Genomic DNA, 24,039 nt, shown 5'->3' with positions numbered 1-24,039 from the left:
GATCTTCAGTTATGCTGTCCTGATCTTGCTGTGTGCTTTCACACTGCTTGACCAGGGAGAAAAAAGGTTTTACAAGAAATAAAATGAGTGTAATAGCCTTGTAACTGGAACAGGCAATTCTCTGATGAGAAATAATGGGTGTTGTTTTTACTAGCGTAGTCGCTGCTAAAGGTAGAAATATGTATATTATTAATGTATAAAGGAGACTTTCACTGTCCTAAAGTAATTTTATTTGAATACAAATACAGATTTATATACTTGTGAAAAGCGTTTATATTCCACCTCAAGATAATTTACTGCAAAAACTGGCTACAAGTATTTTGGCTTCCGTTTATCAGGAGGTTAGAGTTGCTTTTCATTATTGTGAATAAAACAGGCACAAATGTCATAACAAATTGTCTCAGGGGAGTGAAGGGTCTTGCGTTTCTTTAGTGATGTTTGAGTGTGGTGTCAGTCATGTACGCATTGCACTCTCACCTTTTAGAGTGAGTTAATGGCCATTTCATTATAACGGACTGATAAGCACCATAAACCAGCTGCTGGCAGATGAAGCCGGCACCCAACAGCTGACTGAAACGTAGGCTAGAAAGAGTGTGGAGGTGATCATGGCAGTCTGAGGGTCATACCTGATAACAAGATGAATATGATGTGACTTCCAGGCAAGCCATTGTTCAGTTCTGGCTCGGAAGCCAGTTTTATGGAGATACTGGCTGATGACTAGAAACGTTATTCACAAATAGTGTCTCTTCTATTTGAGTAGCTAGAGAGGTGGCATTGAGTAAGTTAATGTCCTTTTAATCCTGACAGTGCCTTCATATCACAGCTATGCCTTTTCTGTTATTACAACTGTTTTCCACTACTTTGTTCCTGTTTGCCCTACATACGCAGAAATGTGGGGAATGTCAACAGAGCAACAACAACTGGAAAACAGTTGTTTCTATTAGTACCTACCTTCATATAAACACAGGAAATATAACAAAGTCTTAAGTACTTCTATTGCTAACTGCTCCATATTCTCATTGCTTTGCCACTGTTTCTCTATCTTTGTTGTGTTTTTTCCCTTCTGTTATTCCCCCCCCCCCCCCCTCCCCTTAGTGCCATTTCCTCCATTATCCTGGTGGTTTATTGAAAATAAACTTGAACATGAAGCTGCCTAGTAGGCACTGGGGAGTTGACCAACAGTTACATCATTTTTAAAAATTCTACCCTACATGTTATGCTAGGTCATGTCCAAGCAAATTATTAGTATCTTTTTATCGCAAAGTACTACTATTTTATTAGATATGGAGTTTGTAACGGTCTGGGAATTTAATGTTTATATGTGCAGTAGAGGAGCTTCATCATAGCTGACAACACTATAACATATTGTAACATGTGAAGAAACAGTAACATTGCTTTGACAGCATACGGAGAAACAAGCCTTCAGCTCCAACTTATATCGGCATCATACTGACATGTCACAGTACTACACATTGCAATTGCAAAAACTTCTAATGCTGTTCAGTTTAGTGGAATATGTGGCCTTTCCTCCCATAGAACCAGCTACTGTAAGAGAAAGGGTGAGGTGTCACATCAGAACAATTTTTCTAGATTAATTAAAATATTTTCCTTCACACTTATGGCTGTTAGCTTTGGGCAGTGAAGTCTTAACCTAATCCCAATGGAGGAGAGTCAATTGGCCAAACTATGATCCAAATCTATTAATTGCCCAATCAGCTCTGATTCTACCAAGTCATAAACATAGGTAAGGAAGATGGACCATGCTGGTAGAATGGAGTGGGCCAGAATAGCTCTTCCTTCCGATGGTGCCGAACACTTCCACTGTACTTTAAAATCTTGAAACTCCTACATCCTTGCAGGTCACTATACCTTCTGCTACTGCTTAACACAACCCTGTTATCACCAGTATTCTCATTGATTAGTCTTATGCTTCACAAATTCGATTTGGTCATGTTGATAGAATAATGTAGAAAACAACTTCTTCATATGACTGTTGCCCATATTATAAATAGATAGCCCAGAAAGTTCCCTGTGTTCAGAGGTGCTGTGTTTCAGATGTGATGTTAAACTGAGGCTACTCAGGTAAGTATAAAAGATCCCAGGGAACAGTTTCACAGAAGCGTAGGGAAATTCTCCTTGGCCAGTATTTTATCCCTAAACAACCAACACTCAAACCAATAATCTGGCCATTTTCACACTGGTGTTTGTGGGAATTTGCTGTGCACAAATTAGCTGCCATGTTTATCCCCATTACAATGACTGCATTTCTGAAAGTAGTGCATTGCCTGCAAAGATTTTTGGGACAGCTAAGGCCCCAAAAATAGCCAAATAATTCAAAGTTGTTTTAAAAATCACAGACACGGAGGAAGCATTTGCACTCCAGGAACTGAAGTTAAGATTAAAGTTTTTACTCAACATTCTGAACAAATAAGTTGTTTGTTGCACTGCTGTTGAAGCTCTGAATTCTGGAGTACTCTGTTAACTGAAGAGAGGTCGAGAGCAACACGAGCTGACTCTTATTGAACCAATTCTGCTCAAAAGATGGACATGCTGTTTAGCATTCAGTATGCCCACTTGCCAGAGAATATGCTCCTTATTTTTAAATGGTGTACCATAGGTCCAGTCTCTCCCTTAATGTGAACATCTCTGTTTCCAACTAGTCAAGTCCCCACAGAATCATACACATTTCATTGAGATCACCTCCCATTCATCTAAATGCATTCATACTGGCCCAACCTATTCAACATTTCCGCACTCCAGGAAACAATGCAGTAAACTATCTCTGAATTGCTTCCAATATAAAGGATTTATTAAAAAATCCATTGCATAGAAACAGGCAACTGAACCCCTCAAATCTCTGCCAGTGTTTTCTTCATGAATGACCTATTTGAATCCTGCTCAACCTCAACTATTCCAAAATTTGTCTTCAAAGAACTACCTAATTCCCTTCCAAAAGAATTGAGGGACTTCTCTCGTACTTCACCCCAGAGGCGTTCTCCATTTAAAAACTCCCACCTCATTCCAAAGGCACAAATTTTCTCCACCAATTCTTTTTGTGATTATTTAAAATTTCTGGACTCTAATTATCATAGGAATTTGGAAAATAGGAACAAGTAGAGGCCATTGTGCCCTTCAAGCCTGTGCCACCATTCAATATGATCATGGCCAATCATCCAACTCAGTATCCTGTTCCCAATTTCTCCCCATATTCTTTGATTCCTTTAGTCCTATGAACTATAACTATAACGCTATGAAATCATCATTGTTTTGGCCTCAACTGCTTTCTGTGGCAGAGAATTCCATCGGCTCATAGCTCTCTATGTGAAGAAATCTCATCTCAGTCCTAAATGGTCGACCCCAAATCCTTAAACTTTGACCAATGGTTCTGGATCCCAGCTCATCAGGAACATCCTTCCGTACATTTCCTCTATCTAGTCCTGTTAGAAGTTATAACTTTCTGGAATCCCTTTCATTCTTCAAAACACTAGTGATTCCTAGGAAGGTGGGACTGACATATGAAGAGAGACTGGATTAGTTAGGACTCTGAGTGGTAGACGTTTGTTGCATTTCCTCCATTGCCAGTGCATCCATCCTCTTAAAAAGAAGACTAAAATTGCACACAGTATTCCAGTTATGATCTCACCAAGGACCTGTCAATTGCAGCAAGACATCCCTGCTCCTATATTTAGATATTCTCGTTATGGAGGCCATTTGCCACTTCATTGCTATTAAATCATCTCCGTGATTTGCTGGAAAAAATCTACCTCCATCTCAATTACCTTTTCACTACTGCTCATTTTCGTCAGGATCTCCTACAGGTTACTATATTTTTCCAATATGGTCAATAGAACCCCACTGTCAGATTATTCTTTGCTCCAGTTATGTCTTGTCCCAGGTAGCAATTATGGGACTATCTGCTGTATTTTTCTCATTGCTTTACTCAACTTCCCTTAATGATGTTCCCCAGAATACTCCAACTAGGTCTAGTACAAACCTCCTTTTCTTTATAACTCGTGCCGCTAACTAGAAGATGTAAGAATTCTACATGTTATAATATAGTACTTAAGGCACAGACATGGATTATTCAGTCCAGTAGGTCGGTGTTCGTGTTTCAATCTCTCATAAGCCTCTTCAAACTTCATCTTACCCTGTATTTCTCCCTCATGTTTGTGTAGGTTCAATTTAATTCGATCTAGACAATATTTTAATCAATTACTTGATATGTTCCACATTTTAACAACCCTCCAGGTAAAGGATTTTTTTCCTTAAAACCCTGTTAGATTTATAAATCTCATCTTTGAATCTACTTTCCATTCAAAGTTTGTGAGAAGATTTGTAGCTCGAGTGCTTGTTGTTGTGGTTCTGTTCGCCGAGCTGGGAATTTGTGTTGCAGACGTTTCGTCCCCTGTATAGGATGACAACCGGAAGCGGCAGATACAAATCACTATAAATGCTGGAGGAAACATCACAGAAGCGCTTCACAGGAGGCTCCCAAGCACTGAGGATGTCACCTAGACAGGGGACGAAACGTCTGCAACACAAATTCCCAGCTCGGCGAACAGAACCACAACTACTTTCTATTCCAGCTTCCTAGCTATGGTAACGTCTGCGAGTATAAAATAAAAGCAAAACACTGTGAATGCTGGGAAATGTAACAAAAATAAGAAACACTTGAGAAAGTCAGCAGGTCTGACAGCATCTGTGAAGAGAGAAATAGTGTTAATATCTTATCCAAAGAAGAGCCATATTGAACTCAAAAGGTTAACGCAGTTTCTCTGCCAAACCTGATGAGTTTTTCCTGTGACTTCTATTTAAGTTATGTCATCCTCTTTATGTGTACCCTATCGAACCCCTTCATTATTATAAGAGCTTGTCCCTCTATGTTCTGTTAACATTTTCACAGCAGTATCTACTAGCAACGTAAAGCCAGCAAATTGCCAACACAGCATACTTTTCCATTAATGTTAAAGTATGTCTTATCCTTTTCCACATCCATCTTTTCTTTGTCCCTCCACTCCAGAATGTACTATTCATGCTGATGTGTGATTTCTATGGACTTCAGCTACCTCCTTGGATGAAATGTCTGGGCTTCTTATTTGAGCTTCGTAAGTGAGTCAAGGAGCGCTGAGCACTGCTGGGTGCTCTCAGATGAAAGCGACGTGTGCAGTTTTGTTCAGGGCTCATTGGAATCCTAATCCAGATGCATTGAATCTTAACTGTAGCACTCCCTTTTTTAATGGGTCATGGATTGAACCAAGTATAAGCCAGTGTTGCACCAGTCCAACTATTAACCCAGTGGTCAGAAGTCAACTGTATAATTTTGATCAATGAGATTGTGGCGTTTGATTATACCTAGTTGTTCTGACCACAGACTCAGCATTGGCATTGGCAATCAAGTCTGAAAATAGTTCAGGAACATGTTTCTTGAATAGCTAGAATCTGACTCTCATCCAGCACACAATTGATCAAAACCACAAGAGTAAGATACTGATCTGTTGTGTGCAGTAGTGCATATAAATGATATATTTGTGAGCCTGAGTCCCTCCTGCTATAGGTTTTGTGATCAGCCCCACCACCACCACCCCAGGATTATTTGTTTGGGGTGCAGAGGGGGTAATGTTTAGTCGCTGTGCAGGCGTACTCCTGGTCTACTGCAAATTAAAATCCATTTGCAAACAGCAGAGTGCTCCCCTGTGTAGGTACCAATCGTAGTTGATGCGAATGGGTCGGCACATCATTAGCCGCCTGCTGTCATTTAACCCTTTCTAGTCCTTTGCTCAGCTGCTGCAGAAACAAAGAGCAAAAAAAATGAAGGTGCAGTCCGCCAGCTTGGAATTGCAGGAGGAGATTAATGCACTGAATGAAATCTCTACATAACTATACACAGAAACTGAATGTTAGAATTCTTCGGTTTCAGCCTGGGTTTCTTATACACAAGACATTTGCATTTCTGTAGCATCCTCATTGTAATAAGATATTCCAAGGTGCCTGGCAGGAATATAAATCAGATGTAAATTTACATCAAGCCATATATTTAGGCATTAGGTTACCAAAATTTTACATCAATAAATTAGGTTTTACAGAATGTCTTAAAGGAGGAGAACGATATCTCAGGGGCTGGTAGGGCTAGACAAGCTGTTGTAGGCCAATTAGCACGTTCGGAGTAATGGTTCAAACTTTAGTCAGCTGATCTTAGTGAAAATCACAATGATGACAGTGAAATCAGTATCACTACTGCTGATAGAGACTCCACATTGGTTTCCGATTCTCATCCAGAAACTAGTGAATTTTATGTTTCTGGCATCAAGTAAAAACAGGATATGGATTGTGCACAATGCATGTGGTTCATTAAAACAGTCCCTGCAAAAGCAAATAGGCACATGGACAGTATGAGCAGAGCAATTTGTGCTGGGAATTGCAATCAGCAAAAAAATAGAGAAGAGAATGAGGGAAATGTGCACATCAACCTGTGATTTGATCAGTAGCATACTTTATAGAAAAGATACAAAAGCATCATACTTGTAACAAAGCTGGCAGCTTCTTTCAGTTTTGTAAAGGTAATTAATATCAATAAATTGTAATTTAATTCACTAATTCTTTGTTTAGGTTCTTTCTATAACCCTGCTTTCTCTTAATGCACTTCAATGTTTTCTTCACCTGTTCTACACTCACAAAAACATGAATTCACTTCCAAGTCTGCTGAGAAGTTTAGAGCGAATTGGATAAAATGGCCACTGTTAAATGTTCACATTTAAAGCTGAGATCCAATTAATCACGTTGAGGAAACCAGTGAACTGCGTGAGTGGATTTGTTGCAGTGTTCTTAATCAGTGTGTGGTAAATAATCCATAAATCTGATTTGGTTTCCTGTCTGCATCCTGCTTTGCAATGAAGTCTCTCCACAAGGAAATAAAATGTTCCAATATTAGAGCTACATATTCTTCTCTGGAAGGCCTTCTGTCTGAAGAGAATGGAGAAGCTGAGAAATTTGAGGAAAGATTTAGTAGGCGTATTCAAAATTATAAGAGATTTTGATGGAATGTACAGGGGCACACTGCTGACAAGAGGGTTGGTAAAGAGAAGACAAAGATTTCTGATAACTGGAGCCCAGGACAGAAGGTAGGGGACAGATGTTTTGTTTGTTCTTAGGACATCGCCATCACTGGCTCAGCCAGCACTTATTGCCCATCCCTAATTGCCCCTGAGAAGTTGGTGGTGAGCTGCAGCCCTGAACTGTTTTGAAGAATTGTTAAGTTATAACAAGATGGCAATAATGGAAGCTTCCTTTGGAATTTTGAAGTGGAGTAAGGTTTCCAGCTGGCTGTGCTTGATTTGGATTAAACTGAATTGATTTAGGTCACTGTGGGCCTCCCATTCCACCAAACCACAAACCAATTTAGATGCAGAGACAGATAATTCTGTGCTGTTCTGGGAATGTTTCAGCTCAAGGCCAAAGGTCTTGGAATATGACATTTCAAACACATTTGAGAAGCCTGAGTAAATGTGATGTTCAATGTCAAAGAATTTAATGGCAACAGGCTGTACAAACCACGAGGCTCACTCAACCAGTCAGAGTTGTTGCATACTCCGGCCACTTCCATGTCTGTCTGCTGTATATTCTCTCCATCTCCCTGTGGATCACAGGACTATCAGCGACCATGTTGTTCTACAGTACTTTTTCCCCCCCCCCCAGGGAGACCAAATCTGGTTGTGATTGCATCTATGTTATCAACAGGGGGCACTCTATATTTGGCTATCTCTTCTATTGGCATTACAAATTATTAGATCAAATACTTGGTACTTTGACATCTGTCTTTTTCCGTCTCTAAGTTTCTATGTCTTTGTCTGTATATCTCCTGACTCCCTCTTACCCTTTTCATTTAATTTTCCTCTCCTAAAGATCCTCAGCTTAATATTCAAAGCTTTTAATCAGTGCAAGAAGAGTATTACAGGCAACCCAACAGATGTTTGGATAAGCTTGAGAAATCCTTTGCCAATATTATTAAATACCAGTTAATATTCCCCAAACTGTCTCTTGCCCTGTAAAATTAATAAACCTATACTGTCCATAATGGTTTTTCTTCATCACAGTGCTTATATTTGCATAGAGTGGACTGTTCCAAAGTACTTTGTTGGAAAAACTGCAAGCTATAGAGTAAAACATTAGAACAGGTGTTTGGTCAAAGAGGTAGGTTCTAAGAAGTATCTTAAAGAGAAAAAAGAGCTTAAAATCTTCACCGGTGAAAGCCAGGTCAACCAATTGTAGGGCAATTGAAATCAAATGTGCAAGAGGCCAAATTGAAGGAAGTGCTGGAGGATGTTACTACGATGGCAAAGGGCAAGGACAGTGGAAAGGAAGAGCATAGAATGATTTGAAACCAAGATTGAGAATATTACTGCAAGGTGGTATATTTGAAAGGAACAGAACAGAGGTTTTCACTCAGTGTAGAACCACATTGTGAGCAGCTAATACAGCAGACTAAATTTGAAAGACTTACAAACAGATCACTGTTTCACTTGGAAGGTGTATTTGGAGCCTTTGACAATAAGGAAGGAAAAGGACAACTGTTTCACTTCCATGATTGTGTGGGAAGTGCATAGGTGAGGGGGTTGAAGAGATGTTACAGTGATCGAGTGGACTAGGCTGTTGACAGAGGTAATATAGCTGCAAAGGAAGGGAGGGAAAGATGTGTTTGGCAGATATGATCTATTGCTAGAGATCACAGAAATGGTGGCCCTTTGAATTCAGAGGCTGTGGGTGTGGAAAGTAAGGGCAAGGGATACTCTATCATTGTTCTGAGAGGGTAGGCAAAAGGGTGAGGGTAGAAACGCAGGAGACAGGTCAGGCACAGCTGTGGACCTGTCAAACAGAGTTGCTGAGGGTTGAGGAAACTGTGCAAGATGATTCTGTCGGAATCAATATAATGAAGACCGAGAAACTGGAGAGTGGAATGGTGTCCATACAAGAAGATGTTGTGAGAAGGTGTAAAGGAGATAACTGGGAGTCAGTAAGTTTTGTAATGGATATTGGTGGGCAACCTATATCTAGAAATGGAAACTGAAGTCATGGAAGGAAAGGGAAGAGTAAGAAGTGGACAAAATACATGTGAGAGATGGGTGAAAATTGAAAGCAGAGCTGAATTCCAGACGAGCAGAAAGTTGCACCAAAGATATCAGGCATAACTGAGATCCATGCAAAGGTAGATACAAAGCTTTTACTTGGAAAAAGTGACATGAAAAAGCAAGAATTGTTCAACATGGGGATGAGTTCAGCCCAGCTGTGGAGGGTGATAGTGGATGGGGATTGTTCACGCCTGCTTTTGAGGGAAAAGCAGAGAGCCTTTAGATCATCCTGATGGGGTATGTGTAGAGGAATTGCACAGTTCCTGGTGAAGAGAGAGCTAGAAGCAGGAAACTGAAAATATAGAACCAACACAAAACATCAGAAGGATCCCAAATTTAAGTCGGAAAAGATTGAACGAGGTGAGGAAAAAAATACCCATCAAGATGGGAAGGAGTAAGTTCAGGTTGGACAGGAACAGCCTGAAACAGTAAGGCTCTCGGCAATCTAGTTAGTGAATTTTGGGAAGGAGGTGTAGAAGTGGACAGTATGTACTTGGGGCCTATAAGTGAGAAGCTATGGAGAGAGATCTCCAGAGGTGAGATTAATGACAGTACCGGAAACAGCAGCTTGATGTTCAGGTTTTTTTAGTGCAAGATGGTATATTAAAGGAGCCAATGACTGGAAGGTAACATTTCTATACGAAGCTTGCTGCTGTGCTCCAACAAAACCGGTACCAGCTGGAGGCACAGTATCTTGTTTTCCACTTGACCATTTTATAGCCTTCAGGACTCGACATTGAATTCAACAGCTTGAGAGCATGAATACTACTGTCCTTCATTTTATGTCCTGACCCCATCTTGTTGGGCTTGCATGAGTCTGCTCTCAGCAGAGCTGACCTATTATCGTTCTGAGGATGGGTCACCAGACCTGAAACATTAACAGTGATTTCTCATTATGGACACTGTCAGACCTGCTGAGGTGTTCCAGCAATTTCTGTTTTTGTTTCTGACCTGTTATCTGCTAATAACCTGTCATTAACCCCTATTCTGTATCAAAAACTCTACTATCATTTGCGCTGCATTTGCCTTTTCCTCTGGAGATTTTTGCCACCTGTTCTATTTGCTCTTTATTAGAAGCATAAAAATAATTCTCCAACCCTCTTCAGTTCCAAAGAGTTACATTGGACTCAAAACATTAACTCCATTTCTGTCTCAACAGATGCTGCCAGACCTATTGAGTTTCTCCAGCACCTCATTTGAGAATATTAACATTGTAAAATTGTTGGGGAACCAGGAGCCAGTATAGGTCTTAATCCAAAGCAGTGATGAGTGAAGTGGATTTGTTGTTAGTTACAATATGGCAGTAGAGTTATAGATAAGCCTGAACTTGACAGAGGATAAAGGCTCAGCCTATCTGTGCTATTCCATCTACTCCCACATTGAGCATTATGCGTCGTTTCAGAAGTGTATCAGTACAACAACAACTGAGAGAACAAGGTACACTATATACAAGGCAATGCTTCCATTAAGGCACTTAGCTCATTTTCTTTCCAACCTCAGGTAATGTGACTCCTACAGGCTCAGCTACACAGATGGCGAGTGGCATCAGCCTGGTCTCCTTCAACAGCCGTCCTGAGGGCATGCACCAACGCTCATACTCCGTGTCCAGTGCTGACCAGTGGAGTGAAGCCACGGTCATCGCCAACTCTGGCATCAGTAGTGGTAAGTCACACAATATGGTTTAGAAGACACAGGAAATGCTGGAGAAAGTTAACAGGTCTGTCAGCATGTATAGGAGAGAGAAACCGTTTAGAAACTAAATAAGTCCTAATTTTCCTCACAATGGCCGAGTGTTTGAGAAATGGCATACTGTCTCATAATATGCCTTCACCTTGTTTTCATATCCATTTAGTATGCTGCCACAAGTGCAGAGGAGGAAACACATTCATGACCTTGTTTATTTCTGTGATTTATTCAATAAAGCTCACACATCAAACACTCTGGAACTTGATTAAGATAATAAAATCCTCAGTTTGTGATCAGCTTTGCCAATTAAAGAATGGTTTATTGCAAAATATTGGAAGCAAATTGTCATTGTTGTAAATCTGTTCTCTCTTGACAAGAAATTTTATTTTAAAATTTATTCTTCAAACTTTAGGTTCATCGTGTCCTCTGTGGCTCAGCAGTTAGCAAACTCACCTTTGCCCAAAGGCTATGGGTTCAAAACTCTCTCCACTAACTTGAGTACAAAATTCAGGCTGACGTGCCCACGCTGAGGAAGTGCTGCACTGTCAGAGATGCTGCCTTTTATATAAGGCATGAAGCAGAGATTCTATCTGCTCTCTCACTTGGACATAAAAAGTCCAATGATGCTATTTTGAAAAAGAACAAGGGAGTTCTCCTGGTTTTCAAACCAATATTTAACCCTCAGTCAACACAGACTATTTTGTCATTATCACGGGTGTTTGCTGTGCAAAAATTGACTGCATTATTTATTAAATACTACACTTATTGGCTCTATGCATTGCAAAGTCCTGAGATGATGAAAACTGTCTCCCTACCTCCCTTCCCCCCCCCCCTTTCACTGCCTTCCCTTCTTTAACATTAGACATGTCTTCTGTGCAGTACCATTGTGCAATTTCTCACACCAGTCATCCCAGGCTTTGTGAATTAAAATAATAATTTGGCCTGCTCAGTTAAAATTATCCTAACATCTTTCCCATGAGTTCTTTATGTATTTAAGAGGGAGAGAAGGGATAAATCTCAGCTGAAAGCGAACCAGACCCGAGAGAGCAAAGACCATTGTTTGCTTTTGCCTCCTCCTTGAACCTTTTCAAATGCGTATATAACTGTCCTTCATGCCCTTAACCCCCAACTCTTCGAGCATCTTGCCTAAGCTCTTCTAGCATCTTGCCTAAACTGTGTATCTGTGAGTCTAATGAACATTAACAGAGTAATCATATTGGCCTAATAGCATTAACAACTTGATGAAGTTACATATTCCATTACAGCAAGCTTTACAAGCTGGACAATTGCATATCCACAGTTACCTGGGTGAAATGTGGTTTGCAGTTTTCCATTATTTAGAGAATTGAGATTTATTGATGTGGAAAAGAAAAACATCCATCATTATATGTACCAGCTGTCAGTGTCAGTTTTTATCATTGGTGTTTTCACAGCAATGTATTTTTAATTATAATTTAATTACTGCATCTTCTCAGAAAGTAACTGCTTACTATGTTATTTTTCCAATCAATGCATTTTTATTTCTGTTTCATTTGGGTGTGTTTTTATTCATGCAAACTGAAATACTGGGCCAGATCTTCCGATAGCAATAGCAGTGAAGATTGGAACATTCATAGTTGTCGCACGCTGAGACCTTTTGGGATTTTCTGACTGGGCATACATGATAGCCTCCCTGGGAATTTAACCTTGTGATGGATAGATCTGTATTACCCAGGCCCCTCCAAAAATACCTTGGCACCTCTATATTGTCCCAGGTCAAGGACTAACAGTGGAGGCCATTCCATCAGCACCCACCACAAGCTTCCAAACTGCATCTCCACTCCCTTTGTCTGCACCCTACTGCCCAATCCCCTACACCAACTCAGTAGCAGACCCGCCCCTTTCGACTGCACCCCCTATTACCCTATCTGCTGAGTCCCCACTCAAACCCCGCGCGTCCCTTCAACCTCTCCACTCACTCACCTAGTCAACACACCCTCAATCACTCACCCCATTCAACCCCCCCCCCTCGCTCAATGGCCCCCCGACTCAACGCCCCCCTCAATGACCACCCACTCAAACCCCCACTTCACTCAACCACACTCCACCTCAACTTCCCACCCCACCTCACTCAACCTGCCCCTCGCTCAACATCCCACCCAATGAATCCCCTGTTCAACTCCACCCCCCCTCGCTCACCCCCCCTCGCTCACCCCCCCTCGCTCACCCCCCCCTCGCTCACCCCCCCCTCGCTCACCCCCCCCTCGCTCACCCCCCCCTCGCTCACCCCCCCTCGCTCACCCCCCCCTCGCTCACCCCCCCCTCGCTCACCCCCCCCTCGCTCACCCCCCCCTCGCTCACCCCCCCCTCGCTCACCCCCCCCTCGCTCACCCCCCCCTCGCTCACCCCCCCCTCGCTCACCCCCCCCTCGCTCACCCCCCCCTCGCTCACCCCCCCCTCGCTCACCCCCCCCTCGCTCACCCCCCCCTCGCTCACCCCCCCCCTCGCTCACCCCCCCCCTCGCTCACCCCCCCCCTCGCTCACCCCCCCCCTCGCTCACCCCCCCCCTCGCTCACCCCCCCCCTCGCTCACCCCCCCCCTCGCTCACCCCCCCCCTCGCTCACCCCCCCCCCTCGCTCACCCCCCCCCTCGCTCACCCCCCCCCTCGCTCACCCCCCCCCTCGCTCACCCCCCCCCTCGCTCACCCCCCCCCTCGCTCACCCCCCCCCTCGCTCACCCCCCCCTCGCTCACCCCCCCCCTCGCTCACCCCCCCCCTCGCTCACCCCCCCCCTCGCTCACCCCCCCCTCGCCCACCCCCCCTCGCCCACCCCCCCTCGCCCACCCCCCCCCTCGCTCACCCCCCCTCGCTCACCCCCCCTCGCTCACCCCCCCTCGCTCACCCCCCTCGCTCAAACCCCCATGCAACCTTCCATCGCTCAACACCTCCCCTCGCTCAACACCTCCCCTCACTCATCACCCTGCCCCTCACTCAACATGTCCCCCCACTCAACCCCTCCCCCGTCGCTCAACTGCCCTTTCAATAAATGCCCCCTTTGTTCAACTGCCCCTCACTCAATGCCCCCTGACTCAAAGCCCTCCCCCCAATGACCCCCCGCTCAACTGCCCCACCTTGCTCAACTTCCTCCACCTCCCCCACCATCCCCTCAGCCCTCCATCGCCCCCTCCCCCCTTACTAATCCCACTGAAACTTTTGAGACTTTTAAACATTTCCTTAACGCTGCAGCTGATTTAGTTGAAAGGGAGTCTGTCCTCTGCCCTTTTCCTCTTCAGCATTGTTCCCTGAGCTTGGTCGCAATGAGACATTGCTGCAGCAGCCAGTGCGGGAGACCCGACTGCAAGGACAGTAAAAGGTAAGGCCATATATGTCCTTGTGGTTGGCAGCACTTGGCCCATCACATCACTAGCCAGGAAATCTGGCCCACTCCTTCCACTTTCATTTTGCTGCTTCAATTTAAGCATATTGTATAGAGTGAAGTTTACTGTACTCTGTCTCATCATCATCCTAAGGACAAGAACCATACAGGGTTCAATACATCATAAAACCCTTTCTACACTATCCCAACAAGCACACCCTGGTACAGCATGAGGTTGGACGCAACCATCTCTCTTCCACCTCATCTTGTTTCATTGAACTAGAACTCTGAAAAGGACAAACTACTGAATTCTGGTAACATTTCGGTTCTCAAACATGTCCAGCCTTCTGTAGTTATTGTTGTTTTGTGATAAAGCTTATGCTGTCTTGAGTGGATTTGTCATTCACGAGGATCTGACTCTTAGGACTCAAGTGACTACAACAATTAAAGGAAGGGAATGAGTTTACAGCCATATCAATGCAAATACTGTATAAAGCCATTCCTTTATGAGCTTTACACAATTGACTACACAGTAGTAATCTATCCAAGGTAGGTTTGGGAGTGCAAATCTTTAAGGAATACAAAATGAACCTCTGTAACTTGCTTTTATGTAACATCTTGAACACAGTACCACCTCCAAAGACATTTCATTGAAGTACAATTAAACAAAATTTAAAACTGAAATACACCAAGATGACCGATAGGATTTAAGGTTGGTGTTGAAGATGGAAATAGAGGTGAAAATGCTTAGCAATGTTATAACTCACACAGCATTTCCTGTGAAATTCCAAATGTTTGTAAGCATTACTTGTAAAAGAAGGATTCATGAGGTGAAAATCCATGTGGAAGATGGGGGTGGGGGGATGAAATGGAGAATAGAAATAATAAGAAATAATTATTGAATTATTCGTTCCAATAATTAAGGACTGGTGAGTGTATTACTGATACTGGGCGAGACTTCTCTAGCTTTGCATCAAACTGAAAGAGAAATTATGTATTGATGTTGCCTACACCTTAATTTGGGTTTAATTGAAAAGAATGTGCAGGAAAGTCCGTAATATGTTCCTAAAGGAAATGCATTTATCAGTCATTGGAAATGTCAGCAGCTTAAAAAATATACATTTGTGTTACTGAATTATTGAACACAGATCAAGCTCATTGACTGCAGATGAATTTAAATTCTGGTAGTTACAAAGCAACTGTAACCAATTTAATTTGTTCATGATGCAAGAACCCATGGAGATTGCGGGCAGTCTTTAAAAGAAAGCAGTGTTTATACTATTTGCAGAATGCCTTTAGAGTGCAGTGCAGGACCAGAATTATACAGTCAGCTTTTTTGTTACTATTACCTACTAAAGCAAATGGAAATGTAAGTCTATGCTGGACCTGGTATCTGATTGTTGGGCACAATATCATCGTTTGCTAAACTTAATGGACTGTCTCAGTCTTTCCCTGAGCATTAGGAGTATGAAATTATCTTCACAAATTTCCCCAGGTGGTCCAATTTGTAGGACCACACAAACTGGATTTTACGCTAAATATTTAGACAAAGCAAAAATAGTCTCTTAATATTCCATTTAATCAGCCCAGTCAGCATTACTTGGCTAAGTTAGCAGCCAAGTTAAAATTAATTGATGAGGCCTTTGAGAAGTAGGATTGACAGTCAAATATAAGCTCAATAATATGTAAATATTCCACTTAAAAGATCAGGCTAAGGTAAACAAAAGGAAGTGATGTTATACCTTGAAACCATAAAGTGATAAAGATTTTCATTTTTACAAGGTCGATTCTTAACAGTGTAATATTTGCTTCTGCCTTTTTGATACTGTTGGCATCTTGGTTTTGTGCTGGTAATCGATGTCCCCAGTAATCAGTGGGATGATTTCGAGGTGGGAACTTAAGCATTTAGCAGCACTAACAGCTACTAGCAGGGGAAATGTTTCTCAGATCTCATGGCAGCCTGACACAGTTTTAAAAAATACTGTGTCTTCATTAGTGTCTGGGAGCCTTTGAGTAGCTCCCAGATTTAGTCGACATTTTGTATGCTGGGGATTTTTACTGTCCTTATTAAGCAGCTATTGGGGATCCCTTGGGTCTTGGCCATTTAGAGAGGTGCCTTGTATCATTAGGTACATTGCACTATAGGAAGCAGAACAGGGGAGTAAGAGGTGCGAGTTAAACTGTGAGAAAATGGGGCCAAGAGCTAAGCTCCTGCCTCCAGTAACTGCTGGAGTAGATTTATCACAAGTCGCTTCGATCCAAGGCTCAGGCTCTGATACACGCTCAACTGTTTATCATACTAATGGTGTCACACAGACTGAGCGCATCAACTTATAACAATTTCCAAAAGAGATTTTGCTTCGTCCCTAAGTGAATAAGCAGTTTGATTTCATTGTGCGGTGTTTAACAACTACAGCCAGTGATACTTGTCTGTTGATTTTCCTGCACCCATTATGGTTATAGTCACATTTAGTCTTTAATGATCTGGATGAAGCAGTAATGATGGATTATTCTTGTGTGGCAAGGCTGAGGGAGATTGAGTTTAATCTTCAGTTATTATTTCCAGTGTCTGAGAGCACCGAATGCAGTAAATTGTGCTTGTAGGACTGTAGTCACTGGTAAATTTCAACCCTCTCTATCTCTTTCATGAATGCATTTAAAGGGGAAGCCAGATAAGTACAAAAGGGAGAAAGGCTGAGCTATTATGCTGATGTTTGCTGAAGTAGCATGAGAGGAGGCTTTTATGGAGCATACTATTGGACTGTTTAACTGCTTTAAACTTGGTAACTCATTCCAAGGGAGACTATGAATTGAGGTCACAGTTATATTCAAACCTCAATTTTCAATTGTTGCCATACCATTATATTTTAGAATTGAGACTTTGTAATATGTTTGCATCAGGATGTTCCAGTAGATTCAACTCAAGCTGCTTCTAGCTGAATGCTTTGATTTGCGCACTCACCATGATTCTAGCACAAGGCACACAGTTCAACTCTTCTTGGCAGAAGGGGTTGAGCATGGTGTAGGTGGGGTAGGTTATTGCATTCTGGGGTTCTCAATCTTCCCCAGCTTGCTTGTAGATTCCAGGATTTAGTGACTAACCTCCAGGACTGTGAACAATCTTAAGAGAAAAATCAGAAGGATGTTTTAAAAAGTTGGGGGATAGGGTTCCCATTTTCATGGAACATTTCTGTTTATTAATTTTAAAAAATAAGTTGTACAAAGGGAAAACAAATCTCTTTTTGACCAGTTGTCAAGGATTATGCAACCTGTATGATAGAGATACATTTGGCTTTTTGATTGGCTGTTGGGAAGGCTGTGGGGCTCCCTGAGTGTTGGATGTTGGTTGACCACTGTCTGGAGTGTGGGGTTGGGGCAATTAGAGGCAAAAGATCAGGTGATGGCATCTCCAGGAGCGTGACCAATAATGAGTTTGCCAACCTCACTATATCTCTTTCGATGCCCAATTTCCAGTTCTTACATATAGGTCGTTCTGCTAGAACACACGTTTTGTCAGCGCAATTTGGCTATAAACCAATTGACGATTGTGGATGTTGTTTGGAATGGGTATAGTGCTTTGATATTAGCGATCTTCTGCAGAATGATTTTCTTTAGTGGTTTTCCACAGCGTGATTTTCTATAGCACAAGGTTGCAGAGGAACACAACTGTCGTGTTATAGTAGAACAATCTGTTAATAGCTTATGTATGGTGTGATGTAAGCTGTGGAATTCATAGGTATGATGTCTGATGTCTAATGTCATTTGGAATGAGTTTGGGTCTGGTGTTTGAGTTGGTAACTGATGGGTTTTTCTGTGTGTCTGAAGTTAACTGCTAACTTGTATTTATGCAATCCTGGTGATCTTTTTATATAAAAAAAACGCTGTTGAAGCCTGGCTGTGCAGTGAATGGATCTGTCCACTAATGGACATCTGCATATTTTAGATTGTTTGCAATCCAGTATGGCTTGTTTGTTAGATTCTGGAATTTTTTTTTATATACTTAAGGGAAACCCACATAACTGTGAGACATTTAGCCCAATTGGCTGGATGACTGGTTTGTGATATGGAATGACAACAATAGTATGGGTTCAATTCCCATGCCATCTGAGATTACTATGCAGGTCCCAGTTTCTTAATTTTGCCCCTCACCTGAGGCATGGTGACGGTCAGGTCAAATCACCACTGGTTGTATCTCAAATGAGAGAGCAGCCTCTGAGACTTGGACAACTTGGACTTTTGACTAGTCAATTGTTGCTTGGTTTTGTTTCAATTTATAAAGGTGTGTTTTGAGATTAATGGCAATGTATTGGTAATACAATCAACTGGGTTCATAACAATGGTCAGACGTATGCTATTGAGAATATTGAAAGTGTAGTGCAATTTCCTTGAATGCAGGAATATAATTGAACTGTTCTCCTGTATCAAAGTCTCCTGTATCTGCTTGCATATCTCTGAAGCTCTTCATTTTTGTCCACGTTATTCATCAGAGGAATTGAAATAAAAGTCCACAATGGATTATGCAACCAGCAACTTAAAAAGTCTGTTCATGCAATGTGGTTAATAAAGCATGTCATTTGAGACAAAAACAGAAATTGCTGGCAACACTCAGGAGGTCTCACAAATGCCTCTGTTCAGATACTCTTCATCAGAACAGTCCTGATGAAGAGTGACCAGCCTTGAAATGTTAACTCTACTTTCTCCGCACAGATGCTGCCAGACCTGCTAAGTTTCACAGCAGTTTCTATTTGTATTTTGGATCCCTAGCATCTGCAGATCTTTGTTTTATCCTGTCATTTGAGAGCCCGATTACATCTCATAATAATCACGCAGTCTTCTGGCCACAGTTGTTGAGAGGCTGCTGTTCCCCCTGTAGAGGACAGCCTTGTTAGTACCTGAGATTCAACTGGAGAAAATCATGCTAACGCATAATTTCTGTACTGTGTGACTTAGTGTTGGCATTCCTGCTGTCCTTGTTCTAGGTGGTCGTGTTTGAATGTTGAAAGAGTCTTGACATGTTACTCCAGTGTGTTGTTTAGATGGTTCATAATGTTGCTACATTACGCCATGGCAGAGGGAGTGAATGTTGAAGGTGGTGAATGGAGTGCTGATCAAGTGGGCTACATTCTCACGGTGTCGAGCATCTTGAGTATTGTTGAGCTGCAGTCATATAGACAAGTGTGAAGTATTCCATCACACTCCTGACTTGTGTCTTGTAGATGGTGGACAGTTTTGGGGAGTCAGGAGGTGAGTTACTTGGCTGAAGAATTCACTGCCTCTGACTTCCTCCTGTATCTATAGTATTTTGATTTTCCTGCTCCTCGGATGCTGCCTAACCTGCTGTGCTTTTCCAGCACCACTCTAATCTAGACTCTGGTTTCCAGCATCTGCAGTCCTTGTTTTTACTATTTTTGTGGCTGGTCCAGTTCAGTTTGTTGTCAGTGGTAACCTAGAATTTTGACATTTGGGATTTTGATGATGGTAATGTCATTGAACATAAAGGGAAGCTGGCGAAAGTGATTGTGTTGGATTTCTGCATAATGTTATTTAATTTACATTGTTTCACTTTAGCCTTGAAAAAAGGATCTTGCATATCTGTTGCACCGTTCGCAGCCTGATGCTGTCCAAAAGATTTAGTCAATGAAGCATTTTTTTGAAGTTCATTGTTGTAAGGTGGGAAATGCAGCAATGTGCACAGCAAGCTTCTGCAGTAATATGATTAACATCAGAATGTGGAATAGCCAGGCAATATGACTTTGTGATATTGGTTGAATAAGTTTGGTCTGAATACCATGATTCCAAAAATATCACACTTAGTTTATTTATGTTTGCCTGAGAAACTGCACCTTGATCAAGCAGCTTATCAAAGAGATGGCAGCCATCCCTCGTCACTCTTCTGGTTTGTCAGCCTTTATTTTTGTGCTGAAGACACAAAGTGGAGCATGAACCACCAACCTTCTGACTCCGTACTGCCAGCTAGAAGTGGATTTTCTGCTTCAGGAGTAGGTTTTAAACTAAGAATCTACTGAATTGGGACAAGAGCACTAAAACTGAACCACAGCTGCTACTCAATATTTAGACACTGGTGACATTATTTTATTTGGTAGTAAAATTTATTTGGCATGCTGTGCAGCTGTGAAAGGCACTAGAGAAATGTAGGTTTTCCTTTTCATCGAACTTTGTTGTGTATTTTTGACAGTGAAGAAGACCTGACAGTGCAGAGAAAATAAGTTGAAGGAGGAATTATTTATACATTTTTAAAATATGGTGCATTCTTGTACAGAATATTTTTTTCCAATTTCTGTCTTGTATTTCAAACTATTCCATTGATTGTGTCCCCACCCATCTCTCTCACTTTCTTCCCTGATGTTCTCCAAAACATTAGTAGTGGCCACAAGGTAATCATGATGGCACCATGCTACCCAAAAAGCAGTAGGAGATCGATCTAATAGTCACCCCCAACAGCTCCAGATCTTCACAAGTATCAGATTGAACAAATTAACAGCTGAAAGGTCAATGTTCCTTTACACCTTGCACCTCAGGTACCCTAATGATGACACATGCTCTGTGCCACTGACTTCTTACTCTGGTCTCCAGGAAAGTTGTGCTGTCATTATAGATATGTGTGTGATCGGGCAACAACAGCTGTCTTTAAGAAAGACAGCAGAGACAAAACTGCTCACATCAATTTAGAAAATGAACAGTGCTGGTGCCTCTGCCAGCTGTCTGATCTGTGGGGTTTTCTTCTGCTCTGGTTTTCAAAATTCTTTTTGCCTCTTTTAGTTGTTGTCCCATTTCTACTCTTTATTTGCTTTACTTATTTCTGGCAGTTGATGGATTGATTGATTGATGCAGTTGTTCATCTGGACTGGTTTTGTCCTTACCACATTTGCTGACACACCAGGGAGGGATGCGCAATTTTCTTAAGGTCTTAAAATATGAAGGATCCAATTTAAGGGAAAATCTTCGCCACCTGAGTGTGCCACATGGCATTTTCTTAAAATTGAGTCCAGAACTGGAAAAGAATGATTAAAATTGTGACAATGCTATCAAATTGCCATTCATATCAAGTTAATTTTGTTTTTCCCTCTTCTAATTTTACATGACTCCCAGATTGTTCGCATTTCCAGCACCGATTACATACTATCTCCTGGGGTCCTGATGATGTCAATTGGCAAGCCAAGCACATCTTGATGAAGCCAGGAGTCCCAAATCAGTGTGGTCCTCATCATTCAGGTTGCTGCTGGCACTTGTCAGTGCACAAACAGGTTTCTAGGCCACCGACTTTAGTGCTTTGCCCAAGGTCACGATTCTTCATAGGTTCCATCTATTCCATTTGTGTGAAAGTTTACAATCTGACCACAGGCCATGCACTAAAATTCCAGATGTACTACCAACCCCCCCTCTCCCCCCCCCTCCCCCCCACCCCCAACCCCCAGTTCCTCCTCACAACCCAAACAAGCAAACCATTTTTGATTGCAGCACAACTTGCATTTTTGTAGTGCCTTTCATGACCCAAAGATGTCCCAGAGTGTTTTACCGGCAATCTAAGTTAGTCATAGGATGAGAGTGTCACTGGCTAGGCGAACATTTATTGCTCATTACTAATTGCCTAGAGGCACATTGTTGTGGGTCTGGAGTCACATGTAGACCAGACCAGGTAAGGATGGCAGTTTACTTCCCTACCGGAAGAAAAGGACCTTCATGAACGAGTTGAAATTTTTCAACAATCAATAATGGACTCATGGTCATCATTAAATTCTATATCATAACATGCAATTACAGGGAAACATAGCAAATAGGAGCAGGAGTAGGCAATTTCCAGCCTGCTCTGCCACTTCATTATGACCCGAGCTAATCATCCAACTCAGTACCCTGTTCCTGCTTTTCTCTTACATACGTCAATCTCTATTAATTGACTGGAGTATCAGGTGAGCCGGTTACCGTCAGGTTGCAGCAGTACTATAAAGTCTTTGTTGAGAGAACTTTAGACAGCGATATTCATTGGACCAATGATTGCGGCAATGGTGCTTCAGACACACTGCAAGGTAACAAATATCCGAAAACTGCTGTCTGGCAGGGTGTTGCAAGGCAGTAATTCAATCAAACACCTCTAATGGTGACATAAACTATGAAAATGAATTATGGCCTGAAACTCACTGTCAACCTTATGTCATTTGTTATATTTTGTAGTCTAGACTTTAGCATTCAAATTTGAGAGTCCTTACCATTTTGCAGTGTGTACTATCACAGCAGCACACAGTACAATTCTGAAATTGGGTATGAAGGGGAATGGCATCATGTGACTGACATCAAATTTCACATGGTACCAAAGAATATATATCGTATAATACATATATAAAATCCTGTGCCTTTGCAGTTAAAGCCTGCCTATTATTGATTGTATCCACGCCAGCAGTAATTAGAAGTGCTATCAATAATTTACATTAGTCTTAAACTGGCTTTATAGACAGTTTTTCTGCTGCCTATTTTGTTCAACTTTTATCCTCATTTGTTTCTTGCAGATTTTTTCTTGGATATTTGCTGGCATTTATTGCCAATTCCTGGCAAAGCAATAAAAAAACTTTAGATATCTATCAAACTTCTGCCATCCTCTTCCCGTTCCAGTGTGATTATGAGAAGCTGAGAGTAGGCCAACTAAGTGCCTTAGTATTTGGCTGGAGTCATGTAAATTCTAGTCTGGGTAAGGGCACCAAGGTCCATGGAAGTGTTTTATGTTATATATGAAACAATTGTGGATTTAGAAAAATCCAAAAACCTCATGGTCACTTTACGTGAAACTAGTTTTTACATTTCAAAAGTTTAAACTCAGAGAAAATTTGTAGTGGGTTTTGAACCTCCGTTCTCTAACCCTGTAATCCCATAATCTAAGACCATGAACTTTGGAGCAAAGCTGGGCCATTTGGCCCATCAGATCTTCTCCAGTATTCAATGAGATCATGACTGATCTGATCATTTCAACGCCATTTTCCTGCCTTTTTCCTATAACTCTTGATTCCCTAACTGATTAAAAATCTGTCTATCTCACCCTTGAATATACTTAACAACATACCCCTTATTGTCATCTATGGTAATGACTTCCATAGATTCATTTTTTTTGTCTTAAATGGGCGTCCCCTTATTCTAAGATTATGCCCACTGGTCCTAGATACTCCCACAAGGGGAAATAATCTCTTTGCATCTGACTGAGCTATTCTAGCCAGAGAGCTAGCATTGGACCTGGTCTATTTTTCTCTGTCCACAGATGCTGCCAAACGTTACATGTTTGCAGCATTTTTATTTTAGATTTCCTTCTTCCACAGAATGTTATTTTTGCACCATTATTTTACCTTGCTGATGACATTTTACTTTTGGATGTTAAGTATGTAGACTGCTCATCAAAGACCTGAATTACTGCCAAAAAAAATTGTACTGCTTTCACCCAGCCCCATCATCCCAAGTAAAAACTTGGCTAGAAGCCAAGTAAAAGTGGATCTCCCACAGCCATTTTTGTTCACTAGGATGTCAATGGATTCATGGGAAGACTTAAAAACTACCCGCGGCAATGAAATAAGACTCTTATGTGAGCTTTAATAGGCTACCTAAGGACCTTAAGAGGTCCAAGGGCAGGTGGGCTACCAATGACTCTGCTGCTTCTATGCATAGCAGGAGATAGCATCTCTTGCTTCCAAACACTGCGGAAAGATAAGGTTGAAACATTCACAACAAAGCCAGAAGTGTGAGTGGGTGATCCATCTCAGCCTCCTCCAGAGATTCCCAGCATCACAGATGCCAGTCTTCAGCCAATTCAATTCAGTCCTTGTGATGTTATGAAATGGTTGCAGGTACTGATTACAGCAAAGTTACAATACTTGAGAAG

At 41.8% G+C, this 24,039-nt stretch overlaps 1 protein-coding gene across 7 annotated transcripts in view; it reads left to right on the top strand.

Moving 5' to 3' along the window:
* agap1 (ArfGAP with GTPase domain, ankyrin repeat and PH domain 1) overlaps positions 1–24,039 on the top strand; it is a 759,171-nt gene that overhangs the window by 574,824 nt on the left and 160,308 nt on the right. For 4 of the 7 annotated variants that reach the window (XM_072578525.1, XM_072578524.1, XM_072578523.1 and 1 more), the window contains exon 12: positions 10,623–10,784. The exons of the other annotated variants lie outside the window; for them this stretch is intronic. In XM_072578525.1, the coding sequence (XP_072434626.1) occupies positions 10,623–10,784 (162 nt within the window). The remainder of the gene's footprint in view (positions 1–10,622; positions 10,785–24,039) is intronic. 7 annotated transcript variants of the gene reach the window in all.

Source organism: Chiloscyllium punctatum, chromosome 10, assembly GCF_047496795.1.
Source record: "Chiloscyllium punctatum isolate Juve2018m chromosome 10, sChiPun1.3, whole genome shotgun sequence".
NCBI lineage: Eukaryota > Metazoa > Chordata > Chondrichthyes > Orectolobiformes > Hemiscylliidae > Chiloscyllium > Chiloscyllium punctatum.
The sequence above is the reverse complement of the archived record's forward strand: the minus strand, read 5'-3'. Positions and strand labels throughout refer to the sequence as shown.